This window comes from Salvelinus alpinus, chromosome 6, assembly GCF_045679555.1.
Source record: "Salvelinus alpinus chromosome 6, SLU_Salpinus.1, whole genome shotgun sequence".
NCBI classification, from domain to species: Eukaryota; Metazoa; Chordata; class Actinopteri; order Salmoniformes; family Salmonidae; genus Salvelinus; species Salvelinus alpinus.
Genome location: NC_092091.1, coordinates 49,917,697 through 49,940,021, shown reverse-complemented (window position 1 = coordinate 49,940,021; position 22,325 = coordinate 49,917,697). Strand labels below are relative to the sequence as shown.

Sequence of the window (22,325 nt, the reverse complement as noted above, 5' to 3'; positions counted from 1 at the left end):
TGTTTCAAAGACAGCCCAGGGGCAGTGGCGGATTTAGGTATCCGCCTGGGGCGGTACGGGGTGCCTGCACCCAAAAAATTGGAATGGTGACATTTGCGTGATCGGTTTTCTATCACTCATTTGCACGTCACGTCAATGATATCATGTCACCGTGTGGGACTGTGGGTCAACTAACCTTGTCGGAGTGGGCGCCCTGATTCTAGTTTGTGAGCTTGGCAGGCTACTGCCTGGGCAGGTCTCCCACTCAGAAGTATGAGATGGGGAGGGGGCAGGTCTCCCCACTGGAAGCCCGAGGTAAGGGGCTATCAAATAGCGCACCTCTAACTTGGTAGAGGACTAATGCAATTAGTAAAAGTCACACTACGAAGTCACACTATGAAATGCTACCAAATAAACCACAATTAATTCATAATACTGTGAATATATAGTTTCACAGACATATTGTTGCATTTTTTTCTGGTTTGTGCGAAATCGTTAAGAATAATATAAAACCAGTCTGCACACCACCAAAGTGAATTGGTTTAGTCTTGACTTAGTTAGTTGACAGTGTTGGGGGATGGGTAATGTATTGATGCTCGAGTGCCAAATCAACACAAATTTGTTTCTATTTGTCTTTGTTACTTATTTTTTTGTCTTATTTTTGTATATATTTTTATATTTATATAGTTTTAAATGTTAGGACTATTTATTTGTGTTGTTCCAAATGTCTGAATAAAAATTACAGGTAGTGCAGAATGGTGCTTTTTTGTTGTTGTTGGGGGGGGTGCTTAAGGGGGGTTTGCCCAGGGAGCCATACAAGCTAGAACCGCCACTGCCCAGGGTTCACAGATTCCTCACTTTAGCCCCCCACTCTGTGGCTATAGCATAGTATTGAATGTCTTTACAGTAGTAAACATAACAAATCTCTAACGTTTTAATTTACAGAAAATTCTAGTTTTATCATGGTACTTACTAGACTAAGTAAACTTGATAGCAACTGTTTGCATATGGAAATTAAGATCCTTGTTGATCTCTCTTTCACACACAATTTCAGGAAACTCCCCCTTTCTGCCCTCACACACCCATGAGCATAGGGTATGTTGTAAAACAGGTCTGTCGTGTGACGTTATAGGCAGGGTGTTTGTCTAACAGGTACATTTGTGTAGATATTTTATCTGTCGTAAATTAGCACGATTTAAAAAAAAAATAAATTATCAATAACTGAATTAGCATATAATAGCTCATAGTAATGGCCTAAATTAAGGAAAGCCTGGATGAGCGAGTTGTAAATAGAGGATTAAATATTCAGTTTTTCACTACTTTCGAAGCGACAACCCCGAGGACACAAGGTAAGGATCATCTTTTCTCGTTTTAACGAATTAGACTAAACGATCAATTATTTTCGACCAAAATCATTGGGCAGGCATCACTGGTCAATTGTTTATTATCGATATAACTAGCTATGATAATTAATTATCGTTAATTGTGCTTTCTCTTTTCTCAATGCAACCGAACAAATATTTTGTTCAGATAGAAAAATACAAATGTATTTCTTTATTTTCCTTATTATTTATAAGACAGTAGGCCTACGATACAATGTAGGTATTTGTTCCTATGTGATTCAATTTTGTTACATGTCGAAACATTCTAAAAGTAGCTTTTGTTTCGTTTTAACCTCTGCCTCAAGAGGGCGACATAGTCAGTCGTTTTTTAAAGACGTGTGGGTGCCTTTTTTACATGAGAAAATCACGGAATAATGTTTTGAGTATGGCATATTTAATTAGAGAAATAATGAATAAATACATTTTGTTGCAGTTGTGTCTCCTGCTTGAGAAATGCCAGACTTGGCAGAGATATGTATTGGCATGCTGTCGCTGCTCCCCCTGGCTTGGGCCAGAGTTGTCTACAACCACAATGAAGGTAAACACACATCTGTTCAGTAGTGGAGTGTGGGTAAAATCACTGGGGAAGCCAAGCCAGGGAAGAAAAAGCCATATTACAACCTATGTGTTGTGATAATTGTGTTGTTTGCTCTTTAACCTGTTAGTTCATATGCTTGCCACTGTAATATATAGGCCTAAGGCCGAGACAAGGAGACACAGTGGCAGAATAAATTCAACCACACCTTTGTTTCATCATAAACCCGGAGAGCAACCTCTGTCTGATGAAGTCCACAAAGCATATTGCATGTAACAAACAGTTACATGACCTACAGCATCGTCAAGCAAGTTAATGTTTCAGATTTTTTTTTACTACTAAACAGCTATTGATTTAGAACCACAGAAAGTTACCGCAAGTCGCAAAGAAAACAGGAGCTGCCTTCAGTATTCCAGCACTATTTCAACTTCAACATTTCAACATCATCAAATCACCTATGCTTAGTCTAATACAGTGACAACTAAAATATAACAAAAACGATTTAGTTCAATCAACGTACGCTAAATATGATGTGTCTGGCTGGCTGTAGAAAAAACATGTTGACTCACCCTACTTGTTGAGAAATGCTATGCTCCTGTAACGGATGTGAAATGGCTAGCTAGTTAGCGGGTACGCGCTAGTAGTGTTTCAATCAGTTACGTCACTTGCTCTGAAACCTAGAAGTAGTGTTGCCCCTTGCTCTGCAAGGGCCGCGGCTTTTGTGGAGCGATGGGTAACGACGCTTCGTGGGTGTCAGTTGTTGATGTGTGCAGAGGGTCCCTGGTTCACGCCCGTGTCGGGGCGAGGGGACGGTTTAAAGTTATACTGTTACATTGATGCTGTTGACCCGGATCACTGGTTGCTGCGGAAAAGGAGGAGGGTGAAAGGGGGGTGAGTGTAACGGATGTGAAATGGCTAGCTAGTTAGCGGGTACGCGCTACTAGCGTTTCAATCAGTTACGTCACTTGCTCTGAAACCTAGAAGTAGTGTTGCACCTTGCTCTGCAAGGGCCGCGGCTTTTGTGGAGCGATGGGTAACGATGCTTCGTGGGTGACTGTTGTTGATGTGTGCAGAGGGTCCCTGGTTCGCGGTCGGGGCAAGGGGACGGTTTAAAGTTATACTGTTACATTGATGCTGTTGACCCGGATCACTGGTTGCTGCGGAAAAGGAGGAGGTTGAAAGGGGGGTGAGTGTAACGGATGTGAAATGGCTAGCTAGTTAGCGGGTACGCGCTAGTAGTGTTTCAATCAGTTACGTCACTTGCTCTGAAACCTAGAAGTAGTGTTGCCCCTTGCTCTGCAAGGGCCGCGGCTTTTGTGGAGCGATGGGTAACGACGCTTCGTGGGTGACTGTTGTTGATGTGTGCAGAGGGTCCCTGGTTCGCGCCCGTGTCGGGGCGAGGGGACGGTTTAAAGTTATACTGTTACACTCCTCTCTTTGATGTTGACGAAACTGTCTATGACTGTCTACACACTTTTAGTTTTTGTTGTCCTAGGCTACCTGGCTAAAATGCTTGCTCGCCAACTTCCTTTCATGGGCAATGATGAGCCAGCTAATTAACATTAGCCTATTACATCTAGCTACATATTGAACTTCCATCCTCTCAGGCCAGGTGCACAATGGCTAAAATGCTTGCTCGCTAACTTCCTTTCATGGGCAATGATGAGCCAGCTAATTAACATTAGCCTACTACATCTAGCTACATATTGAACTTCCATCCTCTCAGGCCAGGGGCACAATGTATGAATTTCTGGTTGGATCAGAATCTTTGTTATAATCATTGGCCAGTACGGAGAATTAAGTAAAACCACAGTCTAAATCCCAATCTCCATCCATGGGTAATTTAGGACAGGGGAAATTTTAGCTAGCTGGTTAGCTAGTCACCGGAGGACAATGACAACAATTCAACATTTTCTGTCAGTGATTGGTGTGAAGCCAAATCCAAACTGGCTTCCCTTGACACTTTGTTTTTGTGTGCCAGGACCATTCACAGTTGGGCTCACTCAGTTTAGCTCAATGCTGATCTGCTATTGTTTTATACATTTTTTTTTCAAGAGTGGCTTCCCTTGCATTCAGTGCTATGAGCGGCAACAATGTCATACTCTTTTTGACCAGACAGCATCAGATAGATACAGCATCAGAAAGATACAGAGACAAAGAGGTGCTGTCTTGGATGCTTTCTCCGATGACATACATTCAGCCTCTTCTTGCAAATTGAAGAAAAATTATGAAACACAGAGAGACTAAAGATAAATTATTTAATGTTATAATTTTTTTGGTCAATTTTGGGTGGGGAAGCCTGGCTTCCCTTGGCATCCATGAATACATGCCACTGCTTCTGTTTGTCCTTAACACCCACAAGTGTGCGCACTATCTCTGAGAGGGAGAGAATTCAGTTCAACTTGTTTTGGAGGCAAGTTTACCCCCTCCTCTTTCACCCTATTTCATGAAGGGTCATATTGGGCCAGTGGTGCCCAAACTGTGAGGCATTAAGGAACTCAGTTGAGCTTTTAACTTACTTTTGAAAGTTGTAATAGTAGAATGCACAATGTGCAATTTCATGATTGGATAGTGAATCAGTTTTCCTCTTGTCATTGCAGACCTTTAGAGAGCTATTTATAACTTGTCAGAATTTTTTTTTGGCCCGTTGATTTTGTTGTAATGTTTCAGTCACTCAATTATCACATGAACACACAAGACATGGCAAAATATGCAGAATTGCAGGAAATTTGCTTTAAAACTGCAAAATGTGTTCTCCACCACATGGCAAAATGTGCTGAATTGTTGTTTTAAAAAATCCCCACCCCATGGGAAAGTTTATAGAATTGCAGGAAGTAAGTTTGAAACTTGCAAAATTCTCTCCTCCAACAAGAGGGGTGTGATCAGTTTGTATCATGGACAGTGTAGGGGAGCGGTGTCCCCAAAGATAGAAGAGGGACTGAATGAAAAAGTTTGCGAACCACTGTGTCGGGCAATTGTTCTTTTGCTTCACTTTTTCTATTTATATCTGATTGTGAGGTTATCCATTCAATACTGACTTTTGTCTGTCGAAGTCAGACTTATGATAAATGATTGCTAGTGTGTTTGTGTGTGTGTGTGTGTGTGTGTGTGTGTGTGTGTGTGTGTGTGTGTGTGTGTGTGTGTGTGTGTGTGTGTGTGTGTGTGTGTGTATGAGAAAGAGGCTCCTTCTCTATCTCTGATTATATCAACCTCAATCTCATGCCCATCAATATCCTCTCTCTCTCGGTCTGTCTTATTCCCTCTCTGTCTCTCGCACGCTGTCTGTCTCTCTGTTTCTATTTTTCTGGGTCCAGTGTTCCTGGGACAACAGTCTGCGTCCTCGTACCTGTCTCGCTCGCTGCTCTGGAACAAATGGGACCTGGAGCTGGTGACGCCAGGCAACCTTGAGAGGGAGTGCATTGAGGAGGTGTGCACCTACGAGGAGGCCAGGGAGGTGTTTGAGGACACACCCCAAACGGTGAGGGAAGGGGGCAGTGAATGTGGTGGTACCTTTCATGAAAGTCTGTTGGAAATTATGTATTATTTACACACATTAAGAATACTGTAAGCTTGTTCAATTAATTGACTAGTTGGATACTAGGAATTTACTTGGAATTAATTTTCTATTTTCTCCAGAATGTATTTTGGGAGACATATACCAGCAATCACGGTAAGACCTTTTTGGGGGGGGGGCTTTTAGTAAATCTATACTTAGTCAATATTGACATTTACTTTCTCACGACTGTCCTCGTGTTTCTCTATGGATGATGCTAGTGTTGTGGATTATAATCGCACAGGCTGTAATCTTAATATAATGTACATTGCAAATGTATTTATTGTGTTGGTTCTTTAGACACGGCGCCCAGAGTGGATGTGTCGGGTCTAGTGGCAGGGATCTTGGCTATTCTAGTGTCTGCTGTCATATCCACGGTGCTGGGCTGCTACTGTTACAAGAACAAGGCTGGTAGGACGGCAGGCAGGTAAGATTGAGTGTGTGTGTTGTGTCTATGTATGTTAGTGTGTCGATCTTAGAGTGTAAGTATGTACAGTATAGCCTAAGGCATCTACTGCCTGGTTGCCCTCCCTGTCAGCAAATTTAAAATGATAAAGTAGACCTATGTAATCCCTGGTATCCCTACATAGTAGCAACATATGGTAAAGTACATTGTCTTATTATTTTTTAATTACAGTAGCCTACATGAGGTATTAGCAACATGATAACATAGGTTTATGTAATCCCGGATAGCCCTACATAGCAGCAACATTATTTCAGAAATAAGCAATGGACCCTGAGTCTTTCCATATTTTGTCTTGTGTGTGGCCAACATTACTTGTGTGTAGCCTAACCTAGTATTACTTTTATGTCATCTGTTTCAGTGCTGGCCAGCCTGCCCCAGAGACAGTGCCTCTCGCTGGGATCATCGCCCCAGGACTGCCCTCCTATGGCGAAGCCCTGAACAGCAGTGGGCAGCATGACGCACCACCGCCACCTTACTCTGGGTAGGCCTGTGTGTGTATGTATGTATCACAGGAGGTTGGTGGCACCTTAATTGGGGAGGATGGGCTCGTGGTAATGGATGGAACAGAATGAGTTGAATGGTATCAAACACATGGTTTCTATGTGTTTGATGCCATTCCATTTATTCCATTCCAGCCATCCTCCCCTCAGCAGCCTCCACTGGTGTGTATGTACAGTTGAAGTCGGAAGTTTACATACACTTAGGTTGGAGTCATTAAAACTTGTTTTTCAACCACTCCACACTTTTCTTGTTAACAAACTATAGTTTTGGCACGTCGGTTAGGACATCTACTTTGTGCATGACACAAGTAATTGACATCATTTGAGTCAATTGGAGGTGTACCTGTGGATGTATTTCAAGGCCTATCTTCAAACTCAGTGCCTCTTTGCTTGACATCATGGGAAAATCAAAAGGAATCAGCCAAGACCTCAGACAAAAAATGGTAGACCTCCACAAGTCTGGTTCATCCTTGGGAGCAATTTCCAAACGCCTGAAGGTACCACGTTCATCTGTACAAACAATAGTACGCAAGTATAAACACCATGGGACCACGCAGCTGTCATACCACTCAGGAAAGAGACATGTTCTGTCTCCTAGAGATGAACGTACTTTGGTGCGAAAAGTGCAACTCAATCCCAGAACAACAGCAAAGGACCTTGTGAAGATGCTGGAGGAAACAGGTACAAAAGTATCTATATCCACAGTAAAACGAGTCCTATATCGACATAACCTGAAAGGCCGCTCAGCAAGGAAGAGGCCACTGCTCCAAAACCACCATAAAAAAGCCAGAATAGGGTTTGCAACTGCACATGGGGAAAAATATCGTACTTTTTGGAGAAATGTCCTCTGGTCTGATGAAACAAAAATAGAAATGTTTGGCCATAATGACCATCGTTACGTTAGGAGGAAAAGGGGGAGGCTTGCAAGCCGAAGAACACCATCCCAACCGTGACGCACGGGGGTGGCAGCATCATGTTGTGGGAGTGCTTTGCTGCAGGAGGGACTGGTGCACTTCCCAATGTAGATGGCATCATGAGGAAGGAAAATTATGTGGATATATTGAAGCAACATCTCAAGACATCAGTCAGGAAGTTAAAGCTTGGTTGCAAATGGGTCTTCCAAATGGACAATGACCCCAAGCATACTTCCAAAGTTGTGGCAAAATGGCTTAAGGACAACAAAGTCAAGGTATTGGTGGCCATCACAAAGCCCTGACCTCAATCCCATAGAAAATTTGGGGGCAGAACTGAAAAAGCGTGTGCGAGCAAGGAGGCCTACAAACCTGGCTCAGTTACACCAGCTCTGTCAGGAGGAATGGGCCAAAATTCACCCAATTTATTGTGGGAAGCTTGTGGAAGGCTAACCGAAACGTTTGACCCAAGTTAAACAGTTTAAAGGCAATGCTACCAAATACTAATTGAGTGTATGTAAACTTCTGACCCACTGGGAATGTAATGAAAAAAATAAGATCTGAAATAAATCATTCTCTCTACTATTATTCTGACACTTAACATTCTTAAAATAAAGTGGTGATCCTAACTGACCTAAGACAGGGAATGTTTACTAGGATTAGATGTCAGCAATTGTGAAAAACTGAGTTTAAATGTATTTGGCTAAGGTGTATGTAAACTTCCGACTTAAACTATGGTGGAACATACAGTTGACGAATGTGTACTGTGCGTGAATGTATTCCAACTTTCTGTACTAGTTGTAATATGCATGTCTGTCCACTGTGTATGTCTGTCCACTGTGTATGTCTAAAATACTACTTTTGTAAAAGTCTAAAAGTATTTGGTGTTAAGTATCAAAAGTAAATGGAATTGCTAAAATGTACTTAAGTATCAAAAGTAAAAGTATAAATCATTTAAAATTCCTTATATTAAGCAAACCAGACTGCACAATTAAAAAAATATATGTTTTATTGACAGATAGCCAGGGGCACACTACAACACTCAGACATAATTTACAAACTAAGCATTTGTGTTTAGTGAGTCTGCCAGGTCAGAGGCAGTAGGGATGACCTGGGATGTTCTCTTGATAAGTGTGTGAATTGGACCATTTTCCTATCAAAATGTAATGAGTACTTTTGGGTTTCAGGGAAAATGTATGGATTAAAAAGTACATTATTTTCTTTAGGAATGTAGTGACGTAAAAGTTGCCAAAAATATAAATAGTAAAGTAAATTACAGATACCCCAAAACACTACTTTAGTACTTTAAAGTATTTTTACTTAAGTACTTTACACCACTGGTCTGTCTGTGCATCTTTCAGTCATGCCATTATTTTTCTTTCTCTCTCTTTTTTACACAGGGGGGCACCATCAGAACCTCCTGACCCAGTTGACAATACTGAGATTACTGCTAATACTGAGGACACTGAGTGAAAAGGAGGGATGGGCATTTTTAAAAAGGGGCATTCATGAAGTGTGTGTGTGTGTGTGTGTGTGTTACAAGCTTCTTCAGTTGGAGTTCTGGACAGTTATAAGTGAGCACAGCTGTGAACATTTCCATTTCATTTCCTGTGAGTTGTTGAAATAGACATGGTATATGTCCATAGAATAGGAGAGCATTTCAATCCCTGTACTGATTGAAATTGGGATGTAATTGACACAGTTCTAGTTTTTAGGACTTTTTTTTTTATTCAGGGGAAGAGGGGAGTTCATGGGGGCAAGGCTGAAGGATGTTATAGATAGAGAAATTAAGGGAATGGGATGAAGACTTGTTAAAAGGTTACCTGTGAGAAAGAGAAGCAATCCCTTGAAAGTTACATATCTTGATTGCTGACAGTCCCCAAATGTTTTGCTTATGTCAACAATGGACTAATGAAACAAATTATTGTTTTTGGGTGGAATTTCCTTTAATATGTATAAACTAGCAGCTGCATGTTGTCTAATGTTTGTCTTATCTCAGTTGCTTCTATCTGTATTGTTACATGACAGACCACTCCGAACTTGTTTATATTTATACACATTTCTTATTAAAAACATTTTAATAAAATGTTTTGCACCTGGCTCACTGGTCAATCAGACAGTCATCTAGACTACATAGAGTTGCACGTTTTCAAGAAGGTTTTAAAATATGCCAGGGTGTTAGAAGTGAAAGTCATCCAAAAGTAATCGGATTATGTTACTCCCTTTGAGTAATCCAAAAGTTTCCGTTACTGATTACTTAATTTTTTATATAACTGCAATCAGTAACGGATTACATTTTTTAAGTAATCCGCCCAACCCTGCATATATCTGCACTCTTCAAAATGAAATTTCTCTTGCATTGCTCCCAAATGTACCCCTTTTCTCCCTGGTTGAGAATTGGCCTGTGCTACACGGTATTCTGTCCGAGAATGGTCTCTGTGTATATGACTAAAGGCTTTACATGGTCAATCTGCATCTGAGGTGGCTGTAAAGCATTTACTGCGCAGACATCTTGTGTTTAGCTGAACTATCGTGAAGGAATTTGTCAAGGAAGTTGAGTTAGTGTTTATACTGGACCTCCCGCCCCCACATACCGTCAACCAATCATGTCAATGCGGAGCTATACAGAGTCCTCTGCTTTGTTACACAATTCGAGGCGCACGGCGATGCGATACAGAGCATGATTTGGCCCCTGCATTCCTCTCATTGCGCCGCAATTGCGTCACACCCGCCATACGAAACCTCCGACCACACTCGTGATCAAGCATAAATGGTTTTTTAACAAGAGTCGGAGTAGCAGACAGACTGCGTGTGTGTGCGCACTGGAGAGGGAGAAAAAGTGAGTAAGTGGGGAGAGCGAGGGAGTGCGCTAACATGCGATCCAACCAGCCGCTCTCAAAAATGGCGTCTTCAGAAGAAAAAGACGTGAAACCCTGACATCAAGATTCTAGTACGGCCGCGAAACCTCTCTTCAATTCTCTCTGGTCTATTTAGAATTGGTTTTACAAAAGAACGCGAGCACTACTACAATATATTTTGATGTGCGGTACGAATATTGTAATCGTCGAAGTCAGAAGGCCCGCCTACTTGACCAATCAGATGAGGGAGTGTGATGGACGCGTATGCCGGTTTACGATTCGTGGGAAAAGACCAATCAGATTAGGGAGTGTGATGACGCGTATGCTGACCGGCTTGCAGGGGCAGACGAGAGACATGTATTTATGCCGCGTTCATGTAGTAGTCGGAACTAGGAAACTAACATTTCCGACTTGCTAACTGGTTGTAGTTATACACGTCCCGCGTTTAACGAATTATCAAGTCGGAAATTTCAGAGTTTCCTAGTTCCGATTAGCAATTGAACGCAGCACCATTTGATCAAGTTATCCATCAATGGTTTCTTTATTTATTAGCTATAATAAAACCAACCGTTCTAAATGCAAAGTGGTAATTGGATGTCTTTTTCAAACTCGGTTACTTGTCTTAACCCAAAATAGGTTTACTCCAATATCTGCATTGTCTTTAAAATGGCATGTTGACAAATTGACACCTTGATTTTACCTTTTATTTTACAAAATCCACAAGTAAAACGTTGTTTCATAGAAATGTTCACAGAATTGTTTTAGTTTTAAATGTGTTTATTTTTGGGTGATTTAAGATCAACTTCAGCCCTGTTACTTTATTTGGCATCTATGAACTTACTATAGTCGTTTATTTAACTTAACAGTACACCTTTTTGGTATTTTGTACCCGTTTCCGTTTCTGTACAAAGGCTCTTCAAGTTATGGAAGATGGCAAAACATTTAATAATAATTATGATTAATTGGACTTACAGTGGCAAAAAAAAGTATGTGAACCCTTTGGAATTACCTGGATTTCTGCATAAATTTGACAAAATTTAATCTGATCTTCATCTGTCACAACAGTAAACAAACACAGTGTGCTTAAACTAAAAATACACAAATTATTGTCTTTTTTTGTCTATATTGAATACATAATTTAAACATTCAGTGTAGGTTGGAAAAAGTATGTGAACCCCTAGGCTAAAGACTTCTCCAAAAGCTAATTTAAGTCAGGAGTCAACTAACCTGGAGTCGAATCAATGAGATGAGGTTGGAGATTTTGATAATAGCTGCCCTGCCCCATAAAAAACACATAAAAAATTTCAGCACTGTTGCTACTCTCCCTAGGAGTGGCCGTCCTGCAAAGAGGACTGCAAGAGCACATCGCAGAATGCTCAATGAGGTTAAGAAGAATCCTAGAGTGTCAGCAAAAGTTTACAGAAATCTCTGGAAGATGCTAACATCTCTGTTGATGAGTCTACAATACATAAAACACTAAACAAGAATGGTGTTCATGGGAGGACACCATGGAAGAAGCCACTGCTGTCCAAAAAAAAACATCGCTGCACGTCTGAAGTTCGCAAAAGAGCACCTGGATGTTCCACAGCGCTACTGGCAAAATATTCTGTGGACAGATTAAATTAAAGTTGTGTTGTTTGGAAGGAACACACAACATTATGTGTGGAGAAAAAAAGGCACAGCACAGCGCACCAACATTAACATCAAAACCTCATCCCAACTGTAAACTATTGTAGTGGGAGCATCATGGTTTGGGGCTACTTTGCTGCCTCAGGGCCTGGACAGCAGCTTATCATCGAGTGAAAAATGAATTCCCACGTTTATCAAGACATTTTGCAGGAGAATGTAAGGATATCTGTCTGCCAATTGAAGCTAAACAGAAGTTAGGTGATGCAACAGGACAACAACCCAAAAGACAGAAGTAAATCAACAACAAAATGGCTTGAACATAAGAAAATATGCCTTCTGGAGTGGCCCAGTCAGTCCTGACCTCAACCCGATTGAGATGCCTCGAGAGCGGTTCACACCAGACATCCCAAGAATATTGTGGAACTGAAACAGTTTTGTAAAGAGGGATGGTCCAAAATTCCTCCTGACCGTTGTGCAGGTCTGATCCGCAACTACAGAAAACATTTCAAATCAAATTTGATTTGTTACATGGTTAGCAGATGTTAATGCGAGTGTATCGAAATGCTTGTGCTTCTAGTTCCGACCATGCAGTAATATCTAACATGTAATCTAACCTAACAATTTCACAACAACTACCTTATACACACAAGTGTAAAGGAATGAATAAGAATATGTACTTAAAAATATATGAATGAGTGATGGCCGAACGGCATAGGCAAGATGCAGTAGATGGTATAGAGTACAGTATATACATATGAGATGAGTAATGTAGGGTATATAAACATTATATAAAGTGGCATTGTTTAAAGTGGCTAGTGATACATTTATTACATAAATGTTTCCATTATTAAAGTGGCTAGAGTTGAGTCAGTATGTTGGCAGCTGCCACTCAATGTTAGTGATGGCTGTTTAACAGTCTGATGGCCTTGAGATAGAAGCTGTTTTTCAGTCTCTCGGTCCCCGCTTTGATGCACCTGTACTGACCTCGCCTTCTGGGTGATAGCGGGGTGAACAGGCAGTGGCTCGGGTGGTTGTTGTCCTTGATGATCTTTTTGGCCTTCCTGTGACATCGGGTGGTGTAGGTGTCCTGGAGGGCAGGTAGTTTGCCCCTGGTGATGCGTTGTGCAGACCTCACTACCCTCTGGAGAGCCTTACGGTTATGGGTGATACGAGTGTATTACCGTCTGGGAACATCAATCCTAGACAATAGTGCAGATCTAGCGCCCACTATCGGCTGCCTAGGCTACCAATATTGGGGAGGGGGTGTGTGTAAATGCATTTTGGAGAGGGAACTGGCAAGCCAAAATATAAACAATAGACACTGTTGCTATAATAGAATCACCCCCTTTTATATATATATATATATATATATATAACAAATATTTTAGAAATGCAATACTTCAACAACGTAGGGGACAGGGGATGGTAAGAGAGCGTGCTTAAGTCTAGAGTGATAAATGGGCACCAAATATTTTGATTTGCACAGACTGGTTTAGACTACGCGCTAGCATCAGCTGAATCACTGGTTGTGCCTAGAAGGACAATAGACATTGAAATATATATAGCGGGCTGAAGAGGGGAGGGAAGGAAGAAACCGGATTTTTGTGGTGGTGGTGGTTGGTGTGACCCCCCATCCACCCCTCCTCCCCTCTCTTTATCCTCCATATCCCCCCTCCTCCTTCTCCTCCCCTCCATTCCTCTCCCCCTCCGTGCTGGTCGCAGTCTTGAGGACTTGCTAGTGAATCGGGAGAAATAAACAGACACTGAGCAGAGGGGAAAAAAGGATACAGGGAGAGATAGCGTGCGAGAATTTAAGACATCTCCTCCCTCCCCTACCCTTCACCATCTCTCCATCTTCATCCCTCGTCTTTTCTTTAATGGAAAGAAATTATCCTGGTACAGGGTTCGGTGATTTGGGCGCTGGTACGGGATGGAGTTACGAGAGATCGGCCAAGGCAAGGTAAGCATTTGTACCCGTACATGTGCGCCCTCATACATAGGATGCATACATATGCTTGGCTTGCTGTAACAATGCCCATGCCGATAGAGGCAATGCAATCCGTGCTCCCTCTATCGTTCCGTTCATATATATAGATTACATTGTTTGCAAGCGCCAGGTAGGCTGTAGCAAGGCTATCAGTATTGTCATTAGCAAGATGGGTGGGGGGTCTTGAAAATGCAAGGAGAGTTAATGCGTGATACGGAAGGTAGACCGAGACATAAAAAACGAGGGGGGAGAGGGGCGAAAAGAGGGGGGATGGGTTGGACTTGAGAGGATATAGCTAGCTTTAGCTGGCTAGTGTATAATCAGAAATGGAACAAACATAATTTAATGATATTTGCAGAGAGCATTTGTATTTTTCACAATATTCCATAATTATATGAATGCATACTGGGTTGTCTTTACTAATGCATTGATTGCGTAATATGTTTACAAAGCAATGGTTGGTGCTAATTAGCTATACAAACCAAATGTATTTGACAATGCAACATGCAACGTTTGTAGCTAGGCTACTGTCGGCAGTTTACTGTAGCTAGCACACTGTCTACAAATGAAATGGCCTTTATGCTAGAAATGGTGGTGCTGCAGGGTTGCTTTTCTCCGTCTCACATTCTCGGTAATACACTTTAGGATGAGTGAAGGCTAAATCAAATCACGATATGCAGCTGTCATCAAACAATTGAATAAACACTTTCCATAACTTAGCTAATATCAGTGATCATCTAGTGACAGCTACTATACCAGTGAATTCTAAGGTATTTTAATTAACTCACTCTGTAAGAACGAGTACATTACATCCCATTATTAAAGCAGCAGCAGTTGCAGCATGGATATTAGTGCAAATCTTTTTCTGTTGGGATAACCCCTAGATAGCTTTAAGCCTAGCAATTGTATTGATGGAAACTTCGATAAATTGGTAACGGTACACCGTGTATAATAACTGTATAACTTCACTCTCAAGTTTACGTGATAGGCGTATTATTAACAGGTGCAATGATAGGTGTATTACTTTTTTTGGGCACCAACTGCATTTTTATTAATGTGAGAAAAACCTCTACTAGCTAGCCATTTTGGGGTAAAGTTAGCTAGCTTAAAGGTACAGGTAACTGTTGTCTTTGCTAGCTAGCTAACGTTAGTTGTTCAATTCAAGTTAAATGATTCGGCATATCGACTCAATGCTGCAGGTCTTTGGCAACAAAGTAAAAACATAAGAATCGATCATAAACACTAACATATGCCATTAGCTAAAACGATGGCTTGTGTGATGTTTGCTAGAACTCACTACCCATCTAGCTAAATCATGTTATGCGGTATTGAGAGACAAGTTGGCTAACTCTAACCACCGAACGTTAGCTAGCTAACATTAACGCGTTAGCTAAGCTTACGAGCGTACTGGTAAAATATCTCAATAATCTTTCATTTCCGTTAACGCATGAATTAAAACGGGAATGATATACTGTAAGAAGATTAATATAACGAAATGTTACAATGTTTCACATTTTGTTTCTTAAAATGCACAGTCTCTGTGTTTTAATGAATTGGGGCCTACTTACATTTCAAAGGCTACCCGGCTACGCACATTACCAGTCGTCGCCGGGACAACCAAATCAATCTTGCTACAGAACGTACGTTTCATGTAGAAACAGTGTAGCTCGCAGTAAACACCCGTTTATTTGGATAATTTATTTTTCAAACGCAGATACTGTGAAATTCCAGGTTGGCGATAAAATGTAATATTAGCACAATACCATTGCACAATGGTAGTAAGGGACAAGTATTAGTCCCACAAGCAAATGTTGTATTCTGACTGAGAGTGTGCATGGAGTAATTGCTCAATTGCTGCAAGTCATAAAGCCCTAGATCGTGCCCTCTATTACATTTACATTTTACATTTAAGTCATTTAGCAGACGCTCTTATCCAGAGCGACTTACAAATTATTACAGTGTCATTCACTGGTAGTGCCACTTATTATATTGCCCTTATAAAGTTTTACCATATTTTTTATTTTGGGCCTGAATACTCATTGGTTCCTCAAAGATGTAAATGATTAAATCACTGCACAAACCAATTCAAATCTATAGTAATTGCTTATGCAGAATATACGACTGTATGTAACCTTGGTAACTGACAGTGTTGAGATACATAAAATACAGTAAGTAGTAGGCTACATACAATGTTGTATCTTTGATGAACCAAGGAGTATTTAGGCCCCAAAACAATAATCATATATATATAAAACACTGGTCAGCTGTTCTAGCCTAGCCAGCTGTTTTTTTATGGCTGAATCCCAGATTCAAGGGCATCTCCAAGCCCACATGCAGATTGATGTAGTCCTGGTGTTCTTATGATGACCTTATGCTCCCTAATGTGGGATTGGCTGGCTGCCTTTTTTGCAAAAGGGTAAGGAACAGAAACTACTACTACTTTACTGTTCTAGGGTAATGAACCGAACCAACATTGGATGACAGTTACAAAATATTTTCTCTTCAGCCATATTGATTGAAGTGAATACATTTATAGAAACCTTTATTTTAATGTGCAATACATATTTGAATATGTTAATTACTTGTATGAGTAATTTAATCAGTTAATTGATTGTATGAGACTGGTTGGTTGCACCTATTGTGGTATCATAAATGTACATGCTTGCAGGTAGTCTTGACAACATTTTGGTAGTCTGGCCCCTTGGTAGTCTGAATGATATTGTATTGTAACTACAGCAGAGTTCCAAAACAATGCCATCTGCTGCACTCAACTAACCATAGCAATAATACCAGTAGAATACATTTGTTTAGCTCAGAATCTCCATACCAAGCTCTTACCAGCTCTTACTAGTACCAGACATGTCTGTAGAAGACAAATGTCTAGTGTATTAAACTAGTGAGCCTATTATCATCATACAACTGCCCGGACGGAACGGCAGGGTGAAATGAACTGTGGTTGATTGCGAAAGCAGTCTTAATGAAGGATTAATAGCTCCCCCTCCTTTATTTATCCCTTCTTTCACAATCTTGAGGACTGCAGCTCACTCCATCATGGTTATACGGCCTGACAGAGAATTGGAGAGAAGGGGAGGGTGTGGGAGAAGAGATGTAATGAGGGTGGAGGAGAGGAGAAAAGAAAGAAGGAATGGTTGAATTTGGAAGAGAGGGGAGGAGATGTAGGGAGGAGTGGAGAGAAGATGACCGGTTGAAGGAGGAGGAGAGAGAAGAAGAGTGATAAGGATAGGAGGGTGAGTGAGCAGTCGTAAGAGAAGTCTGTAGAAGGGGAGAGAAAAGATTGGGAAGAGGTGGAGAGGTTGTGCGCTCATTTGAAAAATGCATCTGAGCAGTACAAGAGATTAGCACTCAACTAAATACATACTATTGATTAATTTGCTCTGCCCATTGAATTCTCAATTTACATATATTCTGGGAAAGTCGAATTACTGAACCTGACTGCATCTGGTTCTAGTATTTAGTGTCTAGTTCCAGAACTATTAATTTCAATGGAACCAGTTTCTTAAACATAGAAATCCACATTTAGGGATTAGGGTTCAGTTTGATATTTTAGAATTTAGCCATAATTATTTCTATTGTCAACATATTATGAAGATTTCAATAGAATATATGGATGTGTCAAACTCAAGAATACTGAACACACTGATGGGTCATATTCAGAGAAAGATTAAACCCACACACACACACACGTTGATTCCTGAGTCAGAGAGTGGCATACGCTAACCGAGCCGAGGTTAAACTTAGCACTGCTGCGGAGGAGGAGTCAGCGTCCGACACACTCAGACAGTCACCACACTTTTATCAATAAAACCACTATGAGTCTTGCCTCACCACTTTGTTGTCCAGCCATAACCACTCGCCTCTGCTGCTAGCTGTCTATGCATGTCTGGGGAACAGCATTTCCAATCAGCTAAGGTGGTTAGCCACAGTCACACGATTGGTTGATTGGTGACAGAGTGGTGGCCAATCAACATCACATTACACTGAAGAGAACCAAAGGGTGATATAGCGGTTTTCTCGTTTGAGCAAAATACAATCCTCCGTCCTCTCTCCTCCATGACCCGGAAACCGATGAGTGGTCGAGGAGTGTGTAAATTTGCTTGCAGGCAAACAGAAGACAGTCCTTCCCCCATAAGCATTTTGCTACACTCGCAATAACATCTGCTAAGCATGTGTATGTGACCAATAAAAATTTATTTGATTTGATGGCCTCATTTTGTCGAGGAAGCCTCATTTTGTCGAGGAAGCGTATAGTAACTTTAGAAGTGTATCCTACCTGAATCCTTCACGGAAGAGTTTTGAAATCACACCCCCTTTGAATCAGCTATTGTTTTATCAATGGAGAAAAGTATGCAAAACTTTAAAAACAATATGCTACTTATCCTTTTATCTATAAAAGGTCTTGCACTGGCTTAATCGTTTTCATCAGTTTATACATTTAATTTGGGATTCCACCCTGTAAACTTAATTTGCCTGATGACGCGCGATTGGAGAAGGAGAGTCTCAATTCATACAAGCCATTTTCATCCACTTTCCCACTCCTCGCCACCTCTCCTCAATTACCTTTGACCTTTTTCAAAAGGAGGCAAGAGAGGACACAGGAGAGAGGACGCAGGAGGCGAGCAAATCTAATTGATAAAATGCCATGGTTTTTGGGCGGTTCAAAAATAGAACCACAGGATAGAGGTCGACCGATTATGATTTTTCAACGCCGATACCGATTATTGGAGGACAAAAAAAGCCGATGCCGATTAATCGGCCAATTTTTTAAATGTATTTGTAATAATGACAATTACAAATATACTGAATGAACACTTATTTTAACTTAATATAATACATCAATAAAATCAATTTAGCCTCAAATAAATAATGAAACATATGTTCAATTTGGTTTAAATAATGCAACAACAAAAAAAGTGTTGGAGAAGAAAGTGAAAGTGCAATATGTGCCATGTAAGAAAGCTAACGTTTAAGTTCCTTGCTCAGAACATGCGAACATATGAAAGCTGGTGGTTCCTTTTAACATGAGTCTTCAATATTCCCAGGTAAGAAGTTTTAGGTTGTTGTTATTATAGGAATTATAGGACTATTTCTCTATATACCATTTGTATTTCATATACTTTTGACTATTGGATGTTCTTATAGGCACTTTAGTATTGCCAGTGTAACAGTATAGCTTCCGTCCCTCTCCTCGCTCCTACCTGGGCTCGAACAAGGAACACATCGACAACAGCCACCCTCGAAGCAGCGTTACTCATGCAGAGCAAGGGGAACAACTACTCCAAGTCTCAGAGCGAGTGACGTTTGAAACGCTATTAACGCGCACTCCACTAACTAGCTAGCCATTTCACATCAGTTACACCAGCCTAATCTTGGGAGTTGATAGGCTTGAATTCATAAACAGCAGAGTTGCTGGCAAAACGCACGAAAGTGCTGTTTGAATGAATGCTTATGAGCCTGCTGGTGCCCACCATCGCTCAGTCAGACTGCTCTATCTTAGAACATAATAACACACAGAAATACGAGCCTTAGGTCATTAATATGGTCGAATCCGGAAACTATCATCTCGAAAACAAAACATTTATTCATTCAATGAAATACGGAAGCGTTCCGTATTTTATCTAACGGGTGGCATCCATCAGTCTAAATATTCCTGTTACATTGCACAATCTTCAATGTTATGTCATAATTACGTAAAATTCTGGCAAATTAGTTCGCAACGAGCCAGGCGGCCCAAACTGTTGCATATACCCTGACTCTGCGTGCAATGAACGCAACGCAAGAGAAGTGACACAATTCCACCTGGTTAATATTGCCTGCTAACCTGGATTTCTTTTAGCTAAATATGCAGGTTTAAAAATATATACTTCTGTGTATTGATTTTAAGAAAGGCATTGATGTTTATGGTTAGGTACACGTTGGAGCAACGACAGTCCTTTTTCGCGAATGCGCACTGCATCGATTATATGCAACGCAGGACACGCTAGATAAACTAGTAATATCATCAACATAACTAGTGATAACTAGTGATTATGACTGATTAAGTTTAATGCTAGCTAGCAACTTACCTTGGCTTCTTACTGCATTCACGTAACAGGCGGGCTCCTCGTGAGGCAGGTGGTTAGAGCGTTGGACTAGTTAACCGTAAGGTTCCAAGATTGAATCCCTGAGCTGACAAGGTAAAAATCTGTCGTTCTGCCCCTGAACAAGGCAGTTAACCCACTGTTCCTAGGCCGTCATTGAAAATAAGAATTTGTTCTTAACTGACTTGCCTAGTTAAATAAAGGTGTAAAAAAAAAAAAAACGATTTCCAATTGTTATGAAAACTTGAAATCGGCCCTAATTAATCGGCCATTCCGATTAATCGGTCGACCTCTACCACAGGACTTTAAAAGTTAACAGTTAATAATACTTTCTTTATGCATAATAGTTTTGAGTGTATTCCACATTAATGAATGAAGGAAAGAATATAATTTAAATCTAGAGACTTCACTGCACTGTAGTGTGGTGACTTCATGACTATGCCCAACCTTTGATTTCTTGACTCTGTGGAGATTGTCTGTTCTCTGAGACTCTGGTTGCATCCCAAACGGCACCCTATTGCATCCCAAATGGCACCCTATTCCTACATAGCGCCATACTTTTGACCAGGCCATTTGGAACACTGTCTCTATGTTTGGGTGTTGTTTTTCTCCTCTGTGCAAGTAAGTGATTGGAAGTGGGGGTGATTGTTAAAAATCTTTCTTTTCATTCAGACTTTCATTCGAATGTTGCTCCCAGTTCTATTCAGAGGCTGATATTGATGAACAATCCCTTATTTTGAGTGTTAGGTAACCCTGTGTAAAGTGCAAGGCTCAGATTTTATATGGGGTGGGCTGGAAAGGGCGATATTTCCCTTATACAGTATGGAGTATACCCAAGTGAACAACTCTACAAGAGAGTATAGGTAGATTAGAAAGGTAATCCATCACCAAAGCCTGGGAGACACTGTCAGCCGGGACCAGAATGCATTGTTGTTGTTGAGGCTTTGTGGTTAGAACAGGATTTTATCTGAAGTCCGTGCAGAGAGCCTTGCATTTGCTGATTCCTTCACACTACTACTAATGGAAGGACACTTTAGACATTTTTCCATTTGCCATGCCATCACCATTTTGTTGGATGTTTACAGTTATTTTGGTTGGGAAATGAAAAATTTATTTGTTATTTGATAACAGGAGGTGTTATGGAAAATGCTGTAAGCTTTCAAGAAAGTAGCCGTATCTAGGCCTAATTGATGATGATGGGTTATCGGTAATATCCTGTACGCACAATACTTCTCTTGCCTCACTATTCGTATGCAACCCTCAAATTCAGATCTTGACCTCAAAGTCAGTTTTACTGCTTTTTTTTGTTCTTTGTTCTTCTAGTAATCAGGAACTGATTTAGACCTGGGACATCAGGTCGGTGCAATCAGGTTGAAAATAAAACCAGCAGTACTCTGGACTTCGTAGAGTAAGATTTGAATATCCCTGGTAAACAACACGAGTATCCCATTTCGGATGTAGCACTTCTGGTTTTCATGATTGATTGATTGAAGGACTATGAGACAACATTACATACATTCACCCTATAATCAGAGATTGATTCAGACCTGAGACACTAAGTGAGTGGACTCTCTGGCCAATCAATTAGGCTACATTAATCAATCAATTATCTACCAAAGAGAAAAGAAAAACAGCTGTACTGCAGATCTCGATACCAGGATTTAGATAACCCCGATACAGAAGAATAATGCATCTTTTCATTATTGAATGATTCATTTTTCTCCCCTTTCTCCCTTCTTTCCTCAGCCTGGTGTATGGGAGTTCTAGGTCCTCCCATCCGGACTCAGAGCTGCTCCATCGCCAGGCTTATGGCACACCCCACCCTCTGCAGGGCTACGCAACCAATCACCATCCTGGTAGCTCTGGACAGGGCGGGGCATGGGGGGCTGGGCGGAGTCTAGGTAAGGGGCCAGGCTAATATGAACCTTGATTCAAATGTAAAATTGAGATCTCTGCATGATGCCAAAAGGTTGTCATACAGAATGTTAGTATACCTGTTATTACAGTACAATATTGTCCAATCCTATACACACAGTCAGGGAGCATGTACATTTTTCTCTCTATCAAAGTGTTTTTGTTTAGATTAGACTTTTGTTTAGATGAGTCACTTTAAACAGAAAAATGTGTGTGGTTGAGTAAATGCTTTTGTGTCTATGTCCTTTAGGCTTATCTGGGCTGTTTGATCCTGGGCTACACCATGCCAGTCCCTCTGGTCCAGACCCATCTGTCATGAACTTGATTTCAGCACTAGAGTCCCAGGGTCGGCAGCCACCCCCCTCAGCCTCCTCTCTCCTCTCCCAGTTCCGAACACCCGCCTGGCAGACTGGTGAGTGCAGGAGCCAGTCAAGAGTAATGCTCAAGTACAACTGAGTCGTGTTCATCATTTTCTAAGTGTTATGAAGAACAGCAGCACATTTCCAATAATCT

General features: G+C 41.0%; 2 protein-coding genes and 1 long non-coding RNA gene across 4 annotated transcripts in view; 2 read left to right on the top strand and 1 right to left on the bottom strand.

The window, feature by feature from the left end:
• The first annotated feature begins 1,075 nt into the window (after nt 1-1,075).
• On the top strand, nt 1,076-9,426 carry LOC139577599 (transmembrane gamma-carboxyglutamic acid protein 2-like). Its single transcript, XM_071404727.1, has 7 exons — nt 1,076-1,328; nt 1,795-1,899; nt 5,211-5,374; nt 5,533-5,566; nt 5,750-5,876; nt 6,274-6,396; nt 8,727-9,426. The coding sequence occupies exons 2-7, from the start codon at nt 1,815-1,817 to the stop codon at nt 8,797-8,799; spliced, it is 606 nt and encodes a 201-aa protein (XP_071260828.1). The 5' UTR covers nt 1,076-1,328; nt 1,795-1,814; the 3' UTR covers nt 8,800-9,426.
• LOC139577600 (uncharacterized) lies at nt 8,841-13,435 on the bottom strand. Its single transcript, XR_011675342.1, has 2 exons — nt 12,798-13,435; nt 8,841-12,304 (listed from the first exon to the last, which is right to left on the bottom strand). It is a non-coding gene; the product is annotated as an uncharacterized lncRNA (long non-coding RNA).
• Nucleotides 10,012-22,325, top strand: part of LOC139577598 (proline-rich protein 12-like) — a 48,356-nt gene continuing 36,042 nt past the window's right edge. The window contains exons 1-3 of one of the 2 annotated variants that reach the window (XM_071404726.1): nt 10,012-10,165; nt 21,645-21,799; nt 22,063-22,224. In XM_071404726.1, the coding sequence (XP_071260827.1) occupies nt 22,128-22,224 (97 nt within the window). In that variant the 5' untranslated portion in view covers nt 10,012-10,165; nt 21,645-21,799; nt 22,063-22,127. Of the gene's footprint in view, nt 10,166-13,430; nt 13,774-21,644; nt 21,800-22,062; nt 22,225-22,325 lie in introns of those variants that run through there. The other variant, XM_071404725.1, reaches the window with a different exon arrangement.